Source organism: Emiliania huxleyi (assembly GCF_000372725.1).
Source record: "Emiliania huxleyi CCMP1516 unplaced genomic scaffold EMIHUscaffold_5, whole genome shotgun sequence".
Taxonomy (NCBI): domain Eukaryota; phylum Haptophyta; order Isochrysidales; family Noelaerhabdaceae; genus Emiliania; species Emiliania huxleyi.
Window position 1 is genome coordinate 2,000,855 of NW_005198244.1, and position 22,077 is coordinate 2,022,931.

The 22,077-nt window shown below is 65.8% G+C and overlaps 7 protein-coding genes across 7 annotated transcripts; 4 read left to right on the plus strand and 3 right to left on the minus strand.

Moving 5' to 3' along the window:
* Positions 1-220: 220 nt before the first annotated feature.
* EMIHUDRAFT_197630 (hypothetical protein) lies at positions 221-2,993 on the minus strand (the record flags this gene model as incomplete). The annotated part of the gene is made up of 5 exons (XM_005767321.1): positions 221-261; positions 773-854; positions 1,560-1,736; positions 1,817-1,876; positions 2,250-2,993. 5 exons carry the CDS (start codon positions 2,991-2,993, stop codon positions 221-223), a joined length of 1,104 nt encoding a protein of 367 aa, XP_005767378.1.
* Positions 2,994-8,088: 5,095 nt separating this feature from the next.
* Positions 8,089-8,963, plus strand: EMIHUDRAFT_448301 (hypothetical protein). Its single transcript, XM_005767322.1, has 3 exons — positions 8,089-8,215; positions 8,388-8,583; positions 8,626-8,963. Exons 1-3 carry the CDS (start codon positions 8,186-8,188, stop codon positions 8,715-8,717), a joined length of 318 nt encoding a protein of 105 aa, XP_005767379.1. The 5' UTR covers positions 8,089-8,185; the 3' UTR covers positions 8,718-8,963.
* Positions 8,964-9,221: 258 nt separating this feature from the next.
* EMIHUDRAFT_197634 (hypothetical protein) lies at positions 9,222-9,871 on the plus strand (the record flags this gene model as incomplete). The annotated part of the gene is made up of 2 exons (XM_005767323.1): positions 9,222-9,665; positions 9,749-9,871. The coding sequence occupies 2 exons, from the start codon at positions 9,222-9,224 to the stop codon at positions 9,869-9,871; spliced, it is 567 nt and encodes a 188-aa protein (XP_005767380.1).
* Positions 9,872-12,369: 2,498 nt separating this feature from the next.
* On the plus strand, positions 12,370-16,887 carry EMIHUDRAFT_461681 (hypothetical protein; the record flags this gene model as incomplete). Its single annotated transcript, XM_005767324.1, has 8 exons — positions 12,370-13,275; positions 13,413-13,978; positions 14,277-14,462; positions 14,507-14,560; positions 14,714-15,149; positions 15,238-15,731; positions 16,142-16,258; positions 16,495-16,887. Exons 1-8 carry the CDS (start codon positions 12,387-12,389, stop codon positions 16,885-16,887), a joined length of 3,135 nt encoding a protein of 1,044 aa, XP_005767381.1. The 5' UTR covers positions 12,370-12,386.
* Positions 16,888-17,010: 123 nt separating this feature from the next.
* EMIHUDRAFT_350484 (hypothetical protein) lies at positions 17,011-17,900 on the minus strand (the record flags this gene model as incomplete). The annotated part of the gene is made up of 3 exons (XM_005767325.1): positions 17,011-17,481; positions 17,507-17,508; positions 17,555-17,900. The coding sequence occupies 3 exons, from the start codon at positions 17,898-17,900 to the stop codon at positions 17,362-17,364; spliced, it is 468 nt and encodes a 155-aa protein (XP_005767382.1). The 3' UTR covers positions 17,011-17,361.
* Positions 17,901-18,170: 270 nt separating this feature from the next.
* On the plus strand, positions 18,171-18,564 carry EMIHUDRAFT_197639 (hypothetical protein; the record flags this gene model as incomplete). The annotated part of the gene is made up of 2 exons (XM_005767326.1): positions 18,171-18,501; positions 18,551-18,564. 2 exons carry the CDS (start codon positions 18,171-18,173, stop codon positions 18,562-18,564), a joined length of 345 nt encoding a protein of 114 aa, XP_005767383.1.
* Positions 18,565-18,833: 269 nt separating this feature from the next.
* EMIHUDRAFT_197640 (hypothetical protein) lies at positions 18,834-20,129 on the minus strand (the record flags this gene model as incomplete). Its single annotated transcript, XM_005767327.1, has 1 exon — positions 18,834-20,129. One exon carries the CDS (start codon positions 20,127-20,129, stop codon positions 18,834-18,836), a length of 1,296 nt encoding a protein of 431 aa, XP_005767384.1.
* Between the last annotated feature and the right edge of the window lie 1,948 nt (positions 20,130-22,077).

The following is a 22,077-nucleotide window of genomic DNA, read 5'->3' on the forward strand; positions in this document are numbered from 1 at the left end:
CGAGACAGCAGCCTACCCGTTCTACACCCACACCGCCGCGGAGCTGCCTAGCTGGCGGGTGCATTCACAGCGAGCCCGCGGGCTTGGAGACCCAATCAGACAGCACTCCCCACAGCAAAAGAGCAGACGTGCCGCTGTGAGCATCGCTGAGCAGCACCAACGACCGCTTGCGGGGTCGCCGCAGGCCGGCGCCAAGCTGCATCTGACGCCGGCATGCCGTTCAAACCCCGGCACCAAGCGCCCGCGGGAATGGGAGGCCGCCTGCCCAGAATTAAGATCGGCCGCGCACTGCTCTGGCTCCACCATGCCCCCGCCCATGAGATCTCTGACGCACGTGTGATGAGCCGCCGTTCAAAAGCGACTGTACTGTGCGGAGCGCGGAGCGCACTTCGATGGCAAAGTGGGTGGCGCGGAGGATACGGCGCGTACACATGAGCGTGATTGGTTGAGTGAGCATGCCCAGATGGCCGGCTCCACCATGCTCACCGCCCATGAGATCTCTGACGCACGTGTGATGAGCCGCCGTTCAAAAGCGACTGTACTGTGCGGAGCGCGGAGCGCACTTCGATGGCAAAGTGGGTGGCGCGGAGGATACGGCGCGTACACATGAGCGTGATTGGTTGAGTGAGCATGCCCAGATGGCCGGCCGGCCGGGCTACCGCCCCTCGACGGGCAAAAACAGGAATCAGGAAACGAGAGTCGCCGGGTTGCCAAGAAATCGGCGGGCAGAAGGGAAAATCCCTTTCCGGCATCCGGAGGCAGAAACCGCAACCGCGCGACAGAATCTGATAAGGCGAGAATCGGACGGACAGAATCAGATCGATTAGGCAGAAACGGAAGCTGGGTGAGGAATCCTGCCCGGAGGCTGAGTGCGTGGAAAGGGGACGGGCAGAATCAGATCGAGTAGGCAGAATTGGAAAAGGAGAGTGAGAATCAGAAGAAACGGACACGAATCCCTCTCGAGCCTCCGCATACAGAATCCTGTCTTGGGTGGCAGAATCGCTAGTGCAGAATCCTCTCAGGCGTGGACAGGGTTCTCCAAGACTGACATGTCCATGTTGTGTGCACGACATTTTTACAAAGAGCTCCTTGCATTAAGTTGGGTTTGACGCCGCAAATACGGCCACCCGGCAAATACGCTAGCAAAACACTCGATTTCACGTGCCGTATTTGTTCGCCTGTATTCCTTGCAAATACGGAGGCGCAAAAATACGCTTAGCAAAACCCCCCCAGTGTCTCTTTTACTCGTTATATCGGGGCGTAATTATTTTATACCCCGCGGCGTAAAATATTTGAGTGTGCACACAAGTCTCCTCGGATGTCAACCAACAACCATGTTGCATGTAGATGTACTAGAATAAAAGAGACGCCTCTCAGTACTGTCAGCTCGCTGCTCGCTCCCCCTCGGAGTGTCCCACCCCGCCGCGCCGCCGCCTCACTCGCCTCCGCCTCTTCGCGCCGGGTGGCTCCCCCTCTGCCTCCTCCCGCGCCTCCTCCTCCACCTCGCCGCCGCCCCTCCCCCGCCGGCCGCCGCCCGCCTCGAGAGCGGCGAGGTCCACCCCCGCCGCGGTGAGCTCGACGCCGAGCTTGAGCCTCCCCCAAAGCTCTTGCACCCCGGCGCCGCTCCGCGAGGAGCACATCGGCACGTCTCCGCCCGCGTAGCTCTCGTGGCGCGACGCGTCGGCGCGCACGAGGACGTTCGAGGCGGCGAGCTCGGCTGGCGGCAGCAGGTCCGCCTGGCCGTGCGAGGGCGGCGGTGAGTGGAGCGAGGAGGGAGGGGGTGCGGCGGCTCGCCTCTCGCCTTCGTCATGATGACGTGGAAGGGTCGCTGCAGCTCGTCGAGCGCATCCATGAACGCGTGGTCGTCCGCGGTCACCTGTGTGACAGGTGCAGCTGCGTGCGCACAAGGCGGGGGTCGACAGCGGCGGGGCGGCGAGGCAGTGAGTGGCGAGGCTGCGGCGGCGAGGCAGTGAGCGGCGAGGCTGCGGCGGCGAGGCAGTGAGCGGCGAGGCTGCGGCGGCGAGGCAGTGAGCGGCGAGGCTGCGGCGGCGAGGCAGTGAGCGGCGAGGCTGCGGCGGCGAGGCAGTGAGCGGCGAGGCTGCGGCGGCGAGGCAGTGAGCGGCGAGGCTGCGGCGGCGAGGCAGTGAGCGGCGAGGCTGCGGCGGCGAGGCAGTGAGCGGCGAGGCTGCGGCGGCGAGGCAGTGAGCGGCGAGGCTGCGGCGCGCCCCGAGAGACGACTCGATGAGCACGAAGACGGAGCGGAGGCGGCGGGCGCGCTTGAGGTAGTGGCGGGTGAGCCGGGCCCACGCGGTCCGCTCCTTGGGCGGCGTGTTCGGCAGCGGCCCGTACCCGGGCAGGTCGGCGAGCAGCAGCACCGCCTCTCCGCTGTCCGCCTCGGCCATCTCAAAGAGCTGCACGGAGCGGGTCCAGCCCGGCCGCGCGGAGACGGAGGCGGAGCCGGGGCCGGGCTTGAGGCCGGTCATCGCGTTGAGCAGAGACGACTTGCCCGCGTTCGACCGCCCCGCGAGCGCCACCTCGGGCACCGGGTCTCCGCGCGGGTCGACGTGGTGGTCGAGGTCTGGGAGCGGGTCGCGGTGCGAGAGGACGCCGCCGACGAGCGAAGCAGAGCAGTCGTAGGCCCGCCGCAGGCTGGATGACTTTGGGTTGTAGACTCCTTTTTGCCGCCCGAGCCGCAGCCGTCCGATGTCATCGAGCGTCTCCTGCTCAATCAGCTCGGGCGGAAGCGCGGCGATCCTCGCCGCCCACACCTCGACCTCGGCCTGGCTCACAGAGGCGGTGCCTGCCACGCGCCGGCCGCTCGCGCCGCTGCGGAAACGGCACGCACCGAAGAGGAGGGCGCCGCTGCGGAAGCGGGCCGCACCGAAGAGGAGGCGAGATGAGCTCAGGCGCGTGGCGACGGCGGCTTTTGTGGCGAGGCTCGCCACCTCCCGCAGAGTCGCTGGATTCGGTACTACAGCTTGGTATAGTATCATCGTATTGCAGATCATACCCCAGGGCTATACCCTGATACCCTCTTGAGAGGACCCGCATTGGGCCCCTAGAGGATAGGCTGATACCCTGGTGGGTTACCCTTCACACCGGACACGACCCCCCTCTTCACACCTCTTCGCGCGCTGCGCGCGCGCCAAGACAGACAAACGCGCTCGAGTGAGCGTCGCGCAGGAGGGAGGCGAGCGCACCACTAAGCAATGCGCTGGGTGAGGAGGGCGCTAATGGCGGCCGTCGTCGCGTTTGACGGGCCCGCGGCCGCAGCCGGTGCGGCTGCAGCCGCGCGAGGTGTGAATTGTCGCTTCGCTGCGCGGCCGCCGATGATACCTTGATACCCAGCCGAGATAAGTCCCCACAGAGGCCTAGAGCATACCTTGATACCCCCTCGAGAACAATACGATGATACTATACCAAGCTGAAGTACCGAATCCTGGCGGCACTCCGGAGAACGAGAAAAATCTGGGCGAATTCTTTCTTTTGCTGTGAGAGAGGCTTGTATCTTAAGAATTCTTTCTTTTTCTGAAGCCCCGTCGTCGTGGTGCCCGCCGGGAGGGGCCCGATTATGGCCAGCGGCGCGCGGTCAGCCTTGCCGGGCGGTCACGAGCTTGGCGACCAGCTGTACTACACGGGCTCGAACCAGTCGTTTGAGAGTGGCGATAAGCTCGTGCACGGCCAGCAGGGCGAGGTCGTCCCGGTGGTTAGGTCGTCGGCCCTGCGACCTTGGACGAGCACAAAGGCAATGGCCTGAAGGTGCTGTTTGCAGGGAACACGGGCTGGGTAGCATGCTATCTGCCCTGGCTCAGCCGCGAGAAGCCGCCGCCTCTGGGCGGTCACGAACTAGGCGAACAGCTGTACTACACGGGCTCGAGCAAGTCGTTTGAGAACGGAGATAAGCTCACGCACGGCCAGTCGGGCGAGGTCGTCGGCCCTGCGACCGGCGAGCACCAAGGCAACGGCCTGAAGATGCGGTTTCCAGGGAACAAAGTCTCCATAAACTGCTCTCTGCTCTGTCTCAGCCGCGAGAAGACGCCTCTGCCAGGCGGTCACGAGGCCGGCGACCAGCTGTACTGGACGGCTTTAAACCAGTCGTTTGAGAGTGGCGATAAGCTCGTGCACGGCCAGCAGGGCGAGGTCGTCGGCCCTGCGACCGGCGAGCACCAAGGCATTGGCCTCTGAAGATGTTGTTTCCAGGGAACAAAGGCAGGGTAGAATGCGACCTCGCCTCGCTGTCCCACGAGCTGAGCCTTCCCGGTGGCTTCAGAGTGGGAGAGCAGCTTTACTTTATTGGCGAGGATCGGTCACCGGCTGCCGACTGGTCGGAGCGGGCGGGCGGGTGGGTCGGAGCGGGCGGCGCAGCGAGAGAGGCAGGCGAGGCTGCTCGAGGCAGCGCGGCGGGAGAGGGAGGAGCGTTTGGAGAGGGAGGCTAGGGCCGAGGCCGCGGCCGCGGCTGCGGCGGAGAGCGAGGCTCGCGGCAGGCGACAGCAGGCGGCGCGAGCGGCGGCGGAGGAGCGAAAGCGAGCAGCGCGGGCGGCGCTGGTGGACGAGATGGAGGCGCAGGCGCGGCAGGAGGAGGCGGCGCGGGCCGCGGCACCGCTGAGGACGACACAGGCTGAGCAGTCCAGCATGCGGTCGGCGATCGAGCAGGCGCTCTCCCAGGCTAGGTCAGACGAGGCGGCGGCGAGGGTTCGCGAGGCGACGGCGGGGCGAGGTCAGAGGCGGAACAGGCGAGGTTCAGGCGGAACAGGCGAGGGCGAGAGAGGAGGAGGCGAGGGGGCGAGAGGGGGAAGCAAGGGGGCGGGAGGAGGCGGCGAGGGCAGAGGCGGAGGCGGCGACGGCACGCGAGCGAGGAGGCGCTCACCATGCGACTCGCGGCGCTCGAGCTAGGACCCCCAGCGGGCAGCGGCCGCCCCGCCACCGGCAACCGCAAACAACAACGCTGTGGGAGGAGGCGTCGGAGGCACCTTCCATGGCGCCTCGCTGCCGCAGAAGGTCTCGCAGATCTGTGTGCATTTGGGGCTGGACGCGCGCTCCTCGCTCTCTGCGGCGGTGGCGGCGGCGAACGAGAGCACAGGGGTCGCCGCTGAGGGAGGGCTTCTGCAGCAGGTGGACCGGCTGATCGCGCTGCTGTTTGAGGCGCCGCGCCAGGCGGGAGTCGCGGTGTAGCAGGTCTAGAGGTTGGTGTTGACTACAAGATGTTCGAGCCCGCGCAACCCGTACGGCTCTATTTGAGTACACGGCCCTCTAAGCTCTATTGAACACATAATCGCGGTCTTTTTTGTGCGAAGAACTACATGCATAATGAGAGAACACAGGTGGCCCCAAACCATGCCCTTTCATACGTGTACCGATAGAACCCTCATCATCGACTGAAAGAGGCCGCAAACACCGGAAGCGAAACACAACAGCTGTTCAATTGTCGTCCGAACACGCGCTTGCCGCTCCACACCACGCGCTTAACAGCAACACGCACGCTCACACCTGGTTGGCGGTGCCGCAGTACGGGCAGGCGGCCCGCTTGGCCCTGCGCGGTACGTCGAAGATGTCGCGGCAGGCGCAGCTTGCCTGCTCACGGCGCGGGCGGTGTGAAGAGAAAAGGCCGCTCGCACGCTCCGAGGAACCCTCTCTGGGCTAACCATTTCGGCTCATCTCGGCTAAGCTCGGCTCTTCTCGGCTCCGTCTCGGCCCGTGTCGGCCAATCCGACCAGGTTACCTTCGGCTCATCTCGGCCAATCTCGGCGTATCTCGCGGCTCGCCGGCGTTTGCTCCTCTGTCGTCGATCCCGAGAGCACTGCAGCGAGGGGCAGAGGTTGGGCCAGGTACCAATTTTGTCGAATTTATTTCAAAATCTGCAGGCGCGGAGCGCCTGCGAAAATTTTGAAGAAATTTGCGGCCGGGCCTGATTTTCAACAATGTCTTTCAAATTTGCGGTGTGGAGTTGGGGGGTGGGTTAGGTTAGGGTTATATAGGGTTAGAGGGTTAGGGTTAGAGGGTTAGGGTTAGGGTTAGGGTTAGGGTTAGGGTCAGGATTAGTCTTGTTGTGTCTGTATATGCCAGCGTTGCAGGGTTCTGCGCTGGGATCTGGCCCCACAGCGCCGACGACTGAGACTCAGCCCCGCACGCTGACCTAGGGTTAGGGTTAGGGTTAGGGTTAGGGTTAGGGTTAGGGTTAGGGTTAGTCTTCTTGTGTTTGTATGCCAGCGTTGCAGAGTTCTGCGCTGGGATCTGGCCCCAGCGCCGACGAGTAAGACTCAGCACCGCACGCTGACCCCACCAAATGCCGCCTCAGGGCGCCAGGCCGCCAGCCACCTCTTACACGCGGCCGGCGCCCTCTCGCGGCAAAAGGGTCGAGCGAGCGCAGGCAGAGTCGCGATGTCTGCGCACCCGCGTGCCGATGGGCGGCACACGCAATCGAGAGAGGCCCTGTCGCGCCGCCAGTAGCGTTCCGCACTCCCCACGCCACCAATTGCCGCCTCAGGGCGCCAGCCACCTCTTACACGCGGCCGGCGCCCTCTCGCGGCAAAAGGGTCGAGCGAGCGGGCAGAGTCGCGATGTCCCTGCGCACCTGGGTGTTCGCTGCCTATATGCTCTATCCTGTGCCAAGACGGACACGTTTTGACAATCAAAATCTACCTCAAAATTTGCGGCCGCCCCTCGAAATTTGCTGATCAAAATTTGCGGTGGCCCGGATCGAAACCTGTACTTTGGCCAAGGCAGAGGGTGGTGGTGGAGATGGTGGCGGCGGCGAGGGTGGTGGAGGTGAGGGGGGTGGTGGAGGAGGAGGCGGTGGTGAAAGGGGTGGGAGAGGACTGACGGGTTCTTACCTAGCAGGAGGAGGCTCAGGGAGAGGAGAGGAGAGGAAGCGACGGCCGCGGGCTGCAGCTCAAGCAAGCAGGAAACTGCTGGAGATGGAGGCGCGATACGAGGGAGCGGGGCGGACCCCGCAGCCCCCAGGAGCGGAGCGTGCGGAGGACCGTCGGGAGGACCGAGGCGGAATGTGGCTAGCCCGCGGACGGAGTTTCCTCCTTCCTGGAAAATATCTGTGTGGCCGTTTGTTTTGGCGGTAGGTCGGTCCCGTTCCTGCACGCCTCCTTTGTGGGCCTGTGTCCGTTTTCTCTCCTTCTTCCGCTCCACCGGCTCCACCGTTACCACCTGAGGTGCGGCACGCCCGGCGCCTGCTGGCACGCGCCGGCCCCCGTTGTGGCGGCGCCACTTCGCCGGCCGCGCGCAGTGCTGCCCCCGCTGGGGCCGAAGCGCGCCCGGGCGAGCTCGTACACCATCACCGAGCACGGGTGTCTGCGGCCAAACTCCTCGCGGGTCGGAGCGAGTAGCAGCCTGCTGGTGGCCTCCTCCCGCGACGCCTCCCCTCTCGAGCGCTGGTGACCCGCGCTGAGTCGTGCGGTGATGTTGTCCTGCTGACTGCCGCGGCTCTGCGTGTACGCCCGCCGCGCGTAAGAGAGGGCGCGCAAAGCGGCGGCCGGCACGTGGCTGCTGTGGCACGCCAGCCAGCGCCCGAGGGCAAGGAAGGTATGGTCTAGCCGCTCAAAAAAGCCGACAAAGTCGACCGCCGCGTCAATCTCATCCACCACTCGCTTGGCGTCGCACTTGGTGGCGCCGCCGTCCAGGTGGCACATGCCCAGCATCGCCGTCGTGGAGCAGACAAAATGGTTGTCTATGATTGACAACCGCCCGCCGACAATCGGAAAGTCAGCCGGGAAGTTATCGAGCTCGGAGAGCAGGAGTGAGTACGGCTCGCGCAGCACGACGATCCGCCGCACGCAGTCTGCCTCGCCGCGGGGGAGCCTCCGCCGCCGCTCCAGCAGGTGCAAGCCCCGCCAGTCAGTGTGCGCCTCCACATACCGCTCATACGGCTGGAGGATGCCGCGTATGGTGGTGCCGCCGCACTTGCGGAGGTGCCAGTGGGCGAGGTAGGGCGCCGAGCAGTTGTGTGCCTGCATGTAGTGATAGGAGCTGGCATCACAAGCGAGGACGCGCGCAAACTTTCACCGGCGGTCCGCCCCCTCTTATTTTTTTTGGTCTATTATAAAAAATCTGAGACTTCCCGGAAATTTCGGTGGGCCGCTCTCCGGGCACACCCTTCGGTCAAGCGTGGGGCACCTCTGCGGCGGGGCGGCGCACCGATACACCGTCGCAGCTGCCCACTTCGAGCCGCCCAAGCATGATTAAGGACAAGCGCCTTCGGTGGAAGGTGCGCCGATCCGCGGCTGCGCGGTGGCGGCGGCGCGACTGCTGCGACTAGCAGACGATCCATCCACACGCTCTGCCCAGCGTGCCTTACCGCCGCCCAGTGCCGCCCCACCTGCCGACAGCAGCGCCGACTCCCACCATTCCCGCCCCTCCTTCCGCGCCGTCCGCCTCAGGTGATCCAGGCGATGGGCCCGCTGCTGCCCATCCCGCTGGGTTGCTACTTCCTGTACAAGGCGATCAAGTCCTTCAACCGCTCGCCTCCTCCGTACCACACAGACATGCAGCGGCCGCTCTACCCGGAGCCGGTCTACAAGGGCATCTCCTTCGCGCCCAGCACCTTCGCGAGCAACATGACGTCGCGGGAGGGCCGGTTCCGATGAGGGCGGGAGCTTTACTGGCCTCTCCCAGCGCGCTGCCGCTGTCGCAGCTTCCCGCGGTCGCAGCGTTGCGCTGGCCTCGCCTGGCAGCTAGCTGCATTCCGTCAGTGCTTGCAGACCTGCTGATGTGACTCTCCTTCTTGCTTCTTACGTGCGTGTGGATGGTGCGGCGTGAGCCTCGCCGGCCCACTGGAGGGCACGGATCTCAGTGCGGCATCCTGAGTGCGGATGCGACTGTTTGATGCAGTGAGGGCCTCCCGAGGCGAGCTCGTGTCTCGACGAACGAGCGGGCGGCCCGGAGACACGAACGGCTCACGGCTCACATATGCGGAGCACCAGTAGTCTTTTTCTTTTCCGTGCGAAAGAAAGCAAGAAGACGTACAACCCAATAGAAAGAAAGAAAGAAAGAAAACACACAACCCAAGGGAGGGATGGGAGAACGGCACGCGCCGCCACCACACAGGGATTTTAAGGAGAGGAGGGTGTGATGCGCTAGCCGTCGCCCACCCTGGGGGGTCTGCCTCCTCGTATCTCTTTTCGCAACCCAATAGAGGGGGAGGGGAGAAGCGCGAACTTTTCTTTTCCCTAAACTCTCCCGCGACACCGAGAGTACCCGACGAGGTGTGGCCGATGCTCGCGCTCCTCCCGCTCTGCGCGCAGGCGGTCACGATGCGAAGCGATATCAGCACGGCGCTTGAGACCCTCGCGCTCCGCCCTCCGGTCACCAGCGTCGCAACTAAGGCCGCCTTCCGTCGCCGTGCCGCAGAGAGTCACCCCGACAGAGCGGGCTCTGCTGAGGAGTTCATGCGTGTGACTGCCGCGTACGAGCTGCTCCAGCGGCCATCGGTCCAGCACATAGTGTGCTCCTGGCCCTCCTCCAACGAGCACGTCGCGTGCGCCGGCAGCCGTGGCAATGCGAGGCAGCCTCCGGTGAGCAGCGCATGGGGCGGCACTGGCTGTGGCGGCGCGAGGCATAGCGAGCGGGTGGACGCGTGGGGCGAGTACTGGCAGGCGGTCCTCTCGCTGAGCCGCAACGACGCCGCTCTCGAGCGTGTGCTGGCTAAGGTTGCCGCGGTGTGCTCTCCCAGTCTCAAAACTCTCCCAATCTCGACTCTATCTCACGCCGAGATTGAGGCGGGTAGGTGACCGCCGTGGAGGCGGCCGGGTCCGAGCGGCTGGAGGCGCTGCAGCGCTCCGCGCGCGAGCTCACCGAGCGCTCCGCCGAGATTCGACGCGCCGTGCAGAGACGGCAGAACGACGCGCAGCAGCTGCAACCCTGAGTGCGCGCGGTCCCTTCTCAACCTCTCAGAATCCATGTCAAGGCCGCGCCGCGCGCCAGCAGGCCCCGCCGAAGCGACGGGTGCCATGGCGGCGCGGGCGGTGCAAACCACGCAAAATGACCTCAGTCGACAGTCCATGGCGGTTGACGGTTGGGTGGGCTTGTTACTAACGACACACACACCGTGCGCAGCGCGGAGCGCGCCTCGCCCTGCGTCCTGGACCCCGTCCCCGAACACTGGAAGACCGCGCATGCTGTGAAGCTGTGAAGCCACCCTTGCTGGGGGTTATTACTCGAACACATGCAAAACAGCACAACACGCGAGACGACACCCGCAAAGCCGCATGCGCATCTCCACGATCTCCAGTTCTCCACACCGAGCGAGCGCGTCAAAACACCATCTTCACGGTGGGATCGGCACGTAGCCTCTCACTGAGTTCGCTTAGCGCCGAAGCCGAGGCGGCACGAACCACGAACGAGACCGACAGCATCTTTCCGCCCAGCCGCTCCCTCACCTCGACGCCGGACGCAGCCATCCCGGCGCCGCTACACACGGCGCAGATCTGATCGACGACGGCCTGGGAGCCGGAGCTCGATGGCTTGGCGACCACGCGCAGAGGCACGTCGGATGGGAAGCCGATGAGGCCCTCGGTGATGGCTCCCAGCGCCTCCTCCGTGTCGCGCTCCTCGTCCTCGGGCGAAAAGTCACCCTTCAGCGCCTTGAGCTTGAAGCTGAAGCGCTGCGACAGCGCGTCGGCGCCCTCGGCGGCGCCGAGCTCCGTCACAATCCGTGCGCCGCTGCACTGCACCTCGCCGGGCGTCTCGTCCGGCGCGTCTCCGTCCGGCGCGTCTCCGTCCGGCGCGTCTCCGTCCGGCGCGTCTCCGTCCGGCGCGTCACGGTCCGGCGCAGCGCAGGCGTGCGAGGCGGCGCAGCGTCCAGCGCGCGAAGTCAGGGGAGCGGCGAGCGGCGGCAGCGAGAAGGCGCAGGCGTGGCCGCACGCGAAAATGACCAGGAGAAGGCTCGCTCGCGACATGCGTGGAGTGGTGTGGCTGTGTGAAGCCACGGCGGGTTGCCAAAAAACAGTAGTTCGAATCGTCGTTATCCCTCACTGGGAGAAAAGAGAGAGGTCTCTCTCTACCGGTATGTTCGTAAGAGCTACATACACTGAGAGAGAGAGAGGGGGGGGGGGTTGTGTTCTCTAGGCCCCTAAGGGCCCTACGCGCGGCGTGAGAGCTCGGAAGCGAGCTTTGCACGCCTACTGTCTGAATACGTTTTCCACGTATTCCAAATGACCTCCCAGAGGCCTGTATTCTGCCGTATTCCACCCGTATTCCACGTATTCCATGGAATACGCCGTATTCCAAGCTCCCAAAATGGAAGGAATGGAGACTGGTGCCTCATATGCTGCCTCCCTGCGGATGCTGCCGGCGAGCCTGGCGGTCCGCTGTACTACAAGGATGTGCTGACTCGATTCTACCTCGAATTCTTCTACCCCCGCGACCCCACGAACGAATGTGACAGGACCATCGGGTCCTTCAGCCTCCAAAGTGAGATCACCCGAGAGCAGCTGAGCCTGCCTCTGTCTGGCCTCGCCTCCCTCTCCTTCAGGCATTCGTGGCATCCGATGGGTCGCCCAGAGTATCGACCTCTGGCTTGTCAGCCGCGGTCACTTGATGACCCCCTTGAAGTACAGCGATCGCCATCTCGCTGGCCTCTCCGCAGGCCCCCCCGACCGCGTCGAACTCATCGGCGCGGGCTCTCTCGGCTACGGGACCGGCCCCAGCTTCGGCTGAGGGCTAACAAGCTGCCGAGCCCAAATCACTGTGAGAGTCGTGATTTCTTGTTGGTCTTTAAAAATCTCTCTCTCTCAAAATGGACGTATTCCGTATAAAATTTTCCTCGCTCCGCGAATTCAGACAGTAGGTTTGCACGGCGATCGAGGATGGCACGGTTCACCCCCTTCACCGAAGCGATGGAGATGCGTTCCGCGTCTCTCTTTTTTCCCAGTAAGCCAGGTGTATTCTTTTTTTGCTCTCCCGTACGTCATGCCGGGGTAGGTAGGGTAGGTCTGGGCCCTCCCGTCGGGTTTTCCCCTCTCTTCACGCTGGAATTTTCACAGCAGAAAAAGAAATTTTCCGCGAAAATCACGATGTCAACCCTCCCCAAATGGGTGATCTGGTGCTTGTAGGGCTTGAGAGTGGCCTGCCATGTCACAGGAAGGCCTGTGGTTGCAGGAGAGTACCACCAACCATCACTTTAGTTGGTATGGTACCCCACCTTCACCCATCGAGTGATTTCTTTTTTTAGTTTAAGTAGGGTAGGTAGGTAGGTAGGTAGGTAGGGGCAGGGCAAGGGCCGTCCAGGTTTTTGCAGAATTTCAGCATTACGTAGGTAGGTAGGTAGTATTACGTACGGGAGAGCAAAAAAAGAATACACGTGTCAGCTTGTGGCGCCCGGGCCGCGCAATCTTGCGCTCGGGCGAGGCTCCCATCCTTCCGCGTTTGGAAGACGGGCGATGGCTAGTGCCAGGCCGCCGGTGGTCCTCCACGGGGACGATGCCGAGCCCGTGTGCGAGGCGCGGGCCAAGCAAACTCCCAGCCTTGGCGCCGCTGTGAGCGCGTTGCTGCACTCCTCCGCCTCCTCCGACCTGCGCTACGTGATTGGGTCCGCATCGCCTGACGCGGCGTCGCCGCTCGCCACGGCCCTCCGCACGCTCGAGGCGGCGGCCTGTGGCGCCGGCGGGTCGGCGGACGTGGCTGGCTGCGAGCGGCTGATCGAGCTGGTCCTCGACTTTGCAGCAGGCAAGCCGATCGCCGGCCGCCGCCACGCCCGCGCCTCGACGCTCCTCGAGTGGATGCTCTCGCACACCGATCTTGGACGTGGCTTTGTCGCGGCGCTGCGCGGCGTGCTCGACGCGCCCAGCTCCTCGCCCGGCCGTGCTCGCCTCCAGCTCGCGGCCGCCACGCTGCTCTCCTCCGCCGCAGAAGTCGAGCTGCGCCGCAGGCCACCCGCTGCCACGGCCTCTGCCACGGCCTCTTCCGCCTCCTCCGCCGCCTCCTCTGCCGGCAGCTCGGCTGCTCACCGCGGGTCGTGGCGGCTCACTCTGCTCCCCGAGCTGCGCCGCTGCGCGCTCGGCGCCGTCCGGGGCAGCCCGACCCGCCTGTCCGCTGCTGCGATGGACGCGGCTCTGCTGTCTGTTGGAGTCGGCTGCGCTGCGGCCGTCCAACGAGCGGCGGCGGGACGAGAGGGAGGTGGTGGGGAGGAGCACGGCTCGCGCGTGCGCGTCTCGCCGCTCCTCGTCCGGGAAGGGGCGCTGCTGCTGCGCTGCACGCTCGAGTGGAGGGCAGCGGCAGCAGGCCGTCCTCCCCCTGCGGCATCGGGCCTCTCTCCCGCTGCGCCACCAGGCAACTCTCCGCGCCGCATCATCCCACGCCGCCGCACCGCCCGCCCGCGCGCCCCAGCACCCCGTGACAGCACCCCGTGACAGCACCCCGTGACAGCACCCCGTGACAGCACCCCGTGACAGCACCCCGTGCGGCAGGCCTTCCAGAGGGCGAGCCGGTCGAGGCCGGCGCGGTGGAGGACGTAGCGAGCGGCGTGGCGGCGGCGCTAGAGGCGGCGGCCGACGTTGCGGCGGCGGCTGCAGCGGCGGCCGCAGCAGCGGTGGCGGGAGAGGAGGAGGAGGACTGCGCGTCGTGGAGTTCCGGTGGGGGTGTGATGCACGCGGGAGGGTCGCTCGCGCTGACGGCGGCGGCGGTTGCGGAGCTCGTTGCGGTGCCCGCGCCCACGCGTCTCTGCGGCCCGTCTCGAGGAGACGGGGAGGGCGCGGAGTTGGGAGGGGAGGAGGGGCGAGGGTGGGAGGGGCCGGGAGGGGCGGCCGTCGAGTGGGAGGCGGAGGCGGCGCTCCTCTGGGCCGAAGCGCTGCCTCTGCTCCGCTCCTCCCACCTGGCTCCCAGCTGCCTCGCTCCGCCCTCCGCCTCCGCGTCGCCCCGCCAACACATCGACCGCACCGCCGCCGCTTGGCTGGCGGCGCTGGAGGCGGACGGCGAGGAGGGCGGGGGCGGGGGCGGCGAGGGCGGCGGGGCGGCTCGGCGGGGCGAGGAGGCGGTCGCTCAAGCCGGAGCGGCTGCCCACAGGGGCCTCGTGTGCGTGAGCCTGCTCGCTGGCTCGCTGCCACCCGTTGACGCCTCCGCCTTTCTGTCTCGCCACGCCCGCCCCCTCTTCCCGCCAGTGGCGGCCTCGTCCGCCGCCTGCTCGGGCGCGCCGCTTCCGCTGGCGCTGCTCCGCGTGCTCCTCCCCTCGCTCCTCTCGCGCGGAGTGGAGCCCGCCGCGGCCCTCCCGCCCGACTTCGACGCGGAGCTGCTTCGCGGGCTGCGTCTCCTCACGCGCGCTGCTGTGAGCGTAGGCCCTCCAGCCCCTCATCGACGCGCTCCACTCGACGAGCGCGGCGACGCCGGCCGCCGCCACCGTCGCCGCGAGCCTCGTCCTCGCGCACCCACGCGTCGCTCTGCCAGAGGCGAGAAGGGCCGCTAGGCCGCTAGCACAGGCACAGGCACGGGCACAGGCGCCGGGCCGTGGACCTGATCCCTCGGTGACCCCCCTGCCTGGCCCTCCCCCTGCCTGCCCCCTCCGCAGGTAGTGCGGCTCCTCGACTCGCCCCTGCCGACGCAGCGTGCAAACGGGCTCACCGTACTCGCCTCGGCCTGCCGGCTTGCGGGGAGGAGGGGCCTCGAGCGGCGCGGGATGGCGGGAGACGTACTCGCCTCGCTGGCGCCCCGCGCTACGGGAGACGCAACGGGGGAGGTAGCAGGGCGCGAGAGCCTCTGCCGCTCCGCCGCGTAGGTGCCTCGCCTCTCCGACGCGGAGCTCTCCTCCCGCGCCCTCGCCGCCGGCCTCTTTGACCGCCTCGAGCCGGCCCGCGTACTTCCTGCTGTCGCTCCGCTGCTCACCTCGCCGCTGGCTGAGGCCCGTGCCGCCGCCGCCGACGCCATGTTTGCGTCGTTGTGCGGCGGAGGCGGCGCCGCGGCCGCGGCCGCTGTGGTCGACACACTCCGCGACGCGTCCGGTGCGCCAGCTGGCATCGCCGCACCGCCGCGTCACCCGGGCGAGATCGGGCGAGATGCGTCGAGGTGCGGCGAGGCTGGTCCGGCGCAGGCAGCCCCCCTGCTTGCAGCGAGCCTCTCGAGCGGCAGCTGCGGCGGCACGCAGCAAGGCGGCCTCCCCGACGACGACGGCGGCGGCGAGGGCGACAGCGGCGGCGAGGGCGGTGGCGGCGGCGGTGGCGGCGGCCGAGGCGGCTGCGGTTTTGCTCGAGAGCCGCCTCTTCCCGGACCTTTCCCTGAGCCTTCTTCGGAACTTCCCCGCAGGCGGTCGGCTTGAGAGCCGCCTCTTGCGCGTCGTGTCGCGGTGGTGCGCACAGCTCGACGGCACCGGCTGGGCCTCTGCTCTTCGTGTCGTCGCCGCAAAGTTCTTCGCCAGCGCCGGCGAGCGCGCCTCGCTGCGCGTGCTGCGTTGCATGCTCGCCCAAGCCGCCGCGCGGCCGCACCAGCGCGAGGTCTTCGTCTTCGGCTTTGCGAGGCTCCGCGCCGCCGCGCCCGCCCCGCCCGCCGCCGCCGTTGCTGCGGCGCCGCCCGGCGCGCTTGCCCGCGACGGCGACGCGGCTGCGCTGGCGCGGCTGCGCCCCCTCCTGCTGCTCAACCTGCTGCCGGAGGACGTTTGGGTGGACGCCGGCAGCGACACCGCCGGCGGGAGCGCCGCGGGCGAGGAGGCCGGCCGGGGCGTGTGGCTTGCGGAGGAGGAGGAGAGCGAGCTGCGAGCGCTGCTGCTGGCGCGCGCGTGCGAGGCGTCTGAGCTGCAGCAGGTGAGGAAGCTGTCCGCGTCTCTGCTCGCCAGGCGATCGCACTCCCCGCTCTCTGCGCACACTTCCCAGTTGGCCCCACCTCCCAACTCGCCTACCCTCGGCCCGTCCTCTGCTCGCCAGGCTCCCACCGGCGCCGCTGCTTGACGATGCTATCGACTCCGTCCGCACCGCCCTCGCCCCCCTGCTGCATGGGGGCGGGGGCGGAGTCGGAGTCGGCCTTGCCGGCGCCGGACCGGCAGTGGCTACGGCCGGCGCTCCCAGCTGCCTCGCAGGCCCTCTCGGCCTCTTCTACCTCTGCTGCGTCGTCTCGCTGCACCGCGCCGCGGCGAGCGCAGCTTCCCCGGCCGACCGGGCGGGAGGATTGTGCCCGAGCTTGCGTGCTTGAGCTTGGGTGGCTCCTTGCCGTGTAGGCGGCCAGCGTCACGTGCGAGCTCGGCGCCTCGCTAGTCTCCGCCGCGTGCGCCGAGCCACGCGACGCGGCGGCGGCGCAGCTTCAGGCGGGCTGCCGCGATTGCATCGCCCGCCTCGTGTGCGCAGGTGTCCGTGAGGAGACGGCCGGCGCCGGCGGGCGGGGGGGCACCTCCGGCTCGGGGGGCACCTCGGGGGTGGTCTCCCCGCTGCTGGAGAGGCTGCTGGAGGAGGGCGGCGCGGCGGGTGCGCAGCTCTCCCTCGCGATGAGCGCGCAGCTCCTGCGATCGGCGCGCGGCGCGGGACTCGACCCCCCCCCCCCCCCCCACCTCTCATCTCCCCTACGCCTGTCCAGGCACACGGCGAGGAGGCGGCCGCGGGGCTCGCTCGGCGCGCACTCCCGCGGCTGCTCGCGTGCGAGGGCGCCGCTGCCGCCGAGGCCATCTTCGCGCTCGCCTACCACGCGGGCTCGGCGCTCGACGCGCCGTTCGCCCACCGGCTGCTGCTCCGCGCAGTGGCCGACTCTGAGGCGGCCGACGCCGCGGCTCGGCTGGGCGCGCTCAAGCTGCTCGGCTTGGCACTCGCCGGCGGCGGCTCCGAGGCGGTGTGGGGGCCGAAGCCCGAGGAACTGCTCCGGACGGTGGTGCGGCGCTTGGCGAGCCTCGCCGCCATCGACTCGTCCCGCGAAGTGAGGCGTCTCGCGGCGTCGCTCGAGGCCGCTGCCTTTCGCGGCGCGCATCCAAGCTGACTGTTACCTGACTGACACTGAGACGTGAGCGAGAGCTTGAGGCATGGCAACTCTGGGAGAGTGTGTGGAGTGTGTTTCCGTTCACGCTGTTATAAACATTTGTCGATGGGGTCCGATGCGAGCAAAACATAAAGAAATGTACAAAAAATCATATCTCATAACTGTTAACTCATATGTGCATGTGTGAAAAGCACACACGTCGGCATGCACACGCATGTACCATCTACCAATGAGACACAGGGGCACCAAGTGTACACAAATATGACACGATCGCGTGTTGCGCGCGCACTACGCGCGCGCACACCCGCACCGACAAAACATACACCGAGATCAACGTGGGGTCCTACATGACGACACGGCAGGAATGCCACGTACATGAGTCATGACGGCCGGCAATTCCTCTCCCGTGAGATGGGCATGCCAAACATGGAACTTGAGCCTCGAAGGGGAGGGCCCGACGCGCGCGCAAATTTCTCAGCGCGCCGCCATCGGCTGCATCAGCAACGCCGGCTGCTCCCAGATAGTCCCGACGAGGACTGCAGCGACATCCGCCGCCCCCAGAAATTCAAACTCCTCGCCGGGGAGGTCGCACGCCTAGAAGGGGGGAGGGGGGTCTCACAGCTGCGTCTGTCGGCGCTGCGGGGTATCGTTGCCGGTGCCTGGCCACACCCGCCCTCCCCTTCCTCGCACGCCCTGAGAGCGGGCTGCCAGAAGGCGGTCGCGGGGACGGGCCCCAGCGCGGGCTCCGACTCGAGCAGCTTCTGGAAGGAGTGGAGGTCGCTGGCGGGCGCCTCGGTGGTGATGGACCCTAGCATGGCGGTTTTCCACGACTCCTCCCGCGCCTGCGCCTGCAGCTTGTCGAGCGCCTTGATCCACTTCCGCAGCTGCGTCGGCTCGACGCCGGGATACTTTCGGCACGTCGGCTTGATCCTGCAGGCTGCGGGCAGGGCGAGCGCCTCCTCCACGAGCTTAACCTTGAAGGCCGGCGAGTGGATGCGGCGTGAGGGCGACATGAAAACCTCCGGACCGGCAGAGTTATACTCAGATACAGCACAGATCCTGCACCCCTCCACTTCTGAGGCGCCGTTCACGGAACCCTTTGGTGGTATCCAGCAACAGAATCCTCACTTTCACACCAATGCGCTCTGCCCCCGAGGCGCTAGACTTCCATATACGCGAGAAGGAAAGACGGGCACGATAGGGGAAAAAAAACCATTTCACGCCGGCGCCTCCCTTTTCGCTCGCGTCACGCTCCTTGGTGTCTGATCGCTCATCGCGACGAGATGGCGACCGACGTTCAAGCTGCCGTGCGCGACCCGAGCGGTACCGCCAAGGGCATCGCGGCAGCGGCGGGCAGCGAGGACGGCGTGCTCTTCAACGCGTGCCTCTGCTGCTACAACGCGGTCGACCTGAGCGACGTCGTCCTCTGCTTCAAGGGCCGCGGCCAGTACCTCTGCCTCACCTATCAAGGCTGCGTCGACGTGAACACCGAGTGCCTACCCATCGGCATGATTGACGACGACTCCAACGGCAGCGTCTGCAAGCTCGGGCTGGGCTGCCTCACAATCGGACTCACCACCGACCTCTCGACCCCTTGCTGCGGGCAACTTCACGGTCGGCACTCCCAAGGTGGCCGCGGCAGGTGCCCCGCCTGTTGGCGCAGAGATGGCGCGTTAGGCGTGCAAGGATCTCTTGCCCTGGCACGAGTTGCGCCAGTGTCTCTGAATGTTGTGTGTGTGCACTATACGATGTCGGTTCAGCACGCAGAGTCCCGCGGCGCCGCCGGTGCGAATGGTCCCGGCCGCAGAGCGTTTTTGTCTAATAGTGAGCCCCTTCAGAATAACGCCCCACATGATCTCCATAAAAAGTGTAAATGAAACACAGACCATAATAAAAAGAGGGCATCCCACGTAAATTTCTCTCTTCGAGAGGCATGCGCATAGTCTCTAAGCCCTGTCTGTCCAGGCAACCCATCCGAACGAGGTTACGACGTGCTTCAGCACCTGCAGCCGCAAGTGTCTCGTCGGGTGGTATGGCGGCAAGTCCACAAGCGTGTCGAGGCCGCTGCGCCCGGCCGATAGGCAAGTCTCGGCAGTCTTGTAGCCACTCTTGCGCAGCTCGCCGAGGAGACCCTCCACATCGCGCCGCCGCCAGATCACCGTGTTAGTCTTCCTGCCACGGACGCTGTCCACCGTCTTCTCGAGCGAGGAGAGGGAGAACTCGGTGGTGTGCACGGCCATGCCGCCTGGCTTCAGCAGCAGCATGGAGGCCATCGCAAATGCCTTGCCGAGCGCGATCGAGCCGACGTGCTGAACGGAGCCTGTCGACCACACGAAGTCAAACTGCCCGTCGATGGTGGAGATGTCGTTCATGTCGGCGGCTCGGAACTCCACGAGCTCATCGAATTGCGAGCGAGACAGCAAGTGCTCCCGAAAAAGCGAGTCCTTGCTCACCGTGTCCCATGCAGTTGTGTCTTTGGGGCCGAGGTCGGTCGCGAGCACCCGCACGCCAAGCGAGGCAAAATAGCTCACCAGCGGGTCCCGGCCGACCCCAAAGACGATACCTCGCATGCCCGGGCGCAGCTTGCCCGACGCGTTGAGCGCGCGGATGATGTAATGATACTCCCATTCTTTCCGGTGCATGCCTACTTGCTTCTTTTTCGGATCAAGCTGCCAGATTACCCTCCTCGCCGACTCGGAGCAAAGGTCGGCCGTGATCGCCAGCTTACTGCACTTTGTGCTCCTGCATGCACAGCTCGCCTCCGAAAAGTCTCGCAGGATGGTTGGGCCCTTTGACGGCGGCTGCAGGTCCCTGCCCCAGTCCTCTGCGCACTCTGGCGGCCGAGGCAGCATGCGCGGCACTACTTCGAGCGTCCTCCGCGCCGCGGCCCGTGCGGCCACGCGCCGAGCGTGCGTCTTGTTCTGACGGGCCTCTCGCCGAACGCCCGTCTTGTTGTGCTGCGCCGCGGCCGCCGTCTTGTGCTTTACGGCGTAGCTCTTGTGCTTGTGCTTTTGCTTTCCCGAAGCCCGCGTGCTATTCCACCAAAATAAGTTGCGCTGCGCGTTCTGCTGGAGCTGCCAGGTCTTCTGCTGCGGCATTTCAAACTCCTTGTAGACGGCGGCACCGATCCACACGCCAGCGCTGAAGGTGCTGAAGGCGATGGCATACGCAACCAGGATGGTTTTCGGGCCGCTGATCTCCCAAACGGTCGCAACCTCGTCGGTCTGGGCGGAGCGAAGCATAGGTTCGGCGTGCAGCCAGCGCGTGGACGGACGCAGGAAATGAAAAAAAAGTTCTTTTTCGGCGGTGTCTTGATATCGATTGATACGAACTCGCAAAAAAGTCCCTTGTCGTTCCGTCCATCGTGGCGCTGCGAGTCTTTATTTCTTTTTGCACAGGAACTGGCGCGACCTCGCAGAGGAGCTCGCCGCGGAGGGCTCCGCGGGATCGCGGTCTGCTCCTCGTGGCAAGAAGGGCAAGGCGCGCGCCGAGGGCAGGGAGCGGGCGAAGCACGCGGCCTGGCGGGAGGCGGTCCGCTTCGTGGCGGCGAGCCAAGACGGCGCCGGCGCCTTCCTCAACGCCATCCCAATGCGGGATGACATGCGAATGGAGTAGGCCTGTTTAACATTAACTTTGGGCCTAACAGTTGCGCTAGTGTTGGCTGAAATCCTGAACGTTGTTCAAGTGTTCACCACAGCCCATGCTGTTACTGTTTGTTATTGTTGTTACCGTTGTTCAGCGGCCAGCAAGCAGAAAATGGCAAAAAACCCGGGGGTAAAACCGCCCAAAGCCAATACCTGATTTTTCCCAGGTATTTTCGGGTATTACCCGCACTGGACGCTGGAGATCGTCGTGGGTCACTGCCAGGCCTTCCTTATTGTTGTTCAGCCGGCCTAACGTTAGCTACTGTTGTTGGGGAGCCCCACTGTTGTTCTGTTGTTACTGTTAACACTAGCAACACTGTTCAGCTCACAACGTTAAACAGCTCTAGAATGGAGACTTGGGCGATGCGGATCTCGGTGCAGCGCCGCCTGGGCCTTCCCCTCGACGCGGCCTGCCAGGCCGCGGCGGCGGGCAAGAGAAGACTCGGAACAAGAAGATCCACGACGAGTTCGGCGACGCTGCTGTCAACGTGCCGCAGCAGAGCCACAACACCAGACACAAGTGTGTACTTCAGCGCCTCATCCTCGCCCTACGCGCCGCGTGGGGCACCGCTGTGCGAATGGAGCCGAAAGGCCACCTCGGTCAGAGTTACAACAAACAATCCGACGTGGACGCGTGCAACATTGGCAGGGGCGGCAAGCGCTTTTCAGGCGATGTCAAGGTTGTCTGCCCCCTCACCAGCGGCGGGGAGCATGGTCGGAAGGGCGCTTTTGTCGCCTTCGGCAACACCGAGGCGTTCTACCGGAACATGGTCGAGGGGCATGGGCCCTACCGCGCGGAGGGAGAGGGAGGCGAGGGGGAGGGGGAGGGGGATGGAGGGGAGTGTGAGGGGTATGGGGGCGAGGGAATGGAGGGAGAGAGGAAGAGCAAGGGCGAGAGGGGGCAGGGGACTGGTCGTCTGCATACTAGGGGGGGCAGGGTAGTGGGCGGCGATCGCCGCATACCGTCCTATGGCGGCGAGTATCGCTACGCCAGGGAGGACAAGGACGTCGACGTGCGGCTGCTGCTGTTCGAGTCGTTCGGTGGGTTTGGGAAGGGGGTCGGCGAGATCCTCTTGGGGGCGGCGAACGTGCTGCAGAACAAGCTGACGCGGGCCCAGTACCTCGATGAGGTGACTTGGACCACAAAGAGCTGGCTGGGGCTGCAGAAGCAGCGCATCTCAGTCGTTCTTCACACGGCCATCGCAGAGCAGATTGTGAATGAGCTTGCCAGCGGCGAGGGCGGTCGAGTGCACGGAGCTAAGTGCCTCGCCGTCCTCGCGGGAGTCGCTTAGGCGGCTCCCAGTGGTGTACCTGTGTTAGTGCCAGTGCGCGCCAGTCCCGATTAATAAATAGAGCAGACATCTCCAGGAGAGATGGGCGACGCACGAACACAGAGGGACAGTGCGCACCCCGCCCCGCACGGCGCTAAAATTCTTTTTGTGGAAGCAAGCACAGGCTGCTGCTCACAATGGTGGTCGGGCCTGTCCTCGACGCGCTCGCTGCTCGTCGCGACGGCACCAGCGCGATCGGTGTCTTCACCAAGAAC

Coding starts and splice junctions, on each gene's coding strand:
- EMIHUDRAFT_448301 (XM_005767322.1), top strand. CDS start 8,186: ATGATTAAGGACAAGCGCCTTCGGTGGAAG. Junction 8,216..8,387: donor ACAAGCGCCTTCGGTGGAAG/GTGCGCCGATCC, acceptor CGTCCGCCTCAG/GTGATCCAGGCGATGGGCCC. Junction 8,584..8,625: donor CATGACGTCGCGGGAGGGCC/GGTTCCGATGAG, acceptor CTCTCCCAGCGC/GCTGCCGCTGTCGCAGCTTC.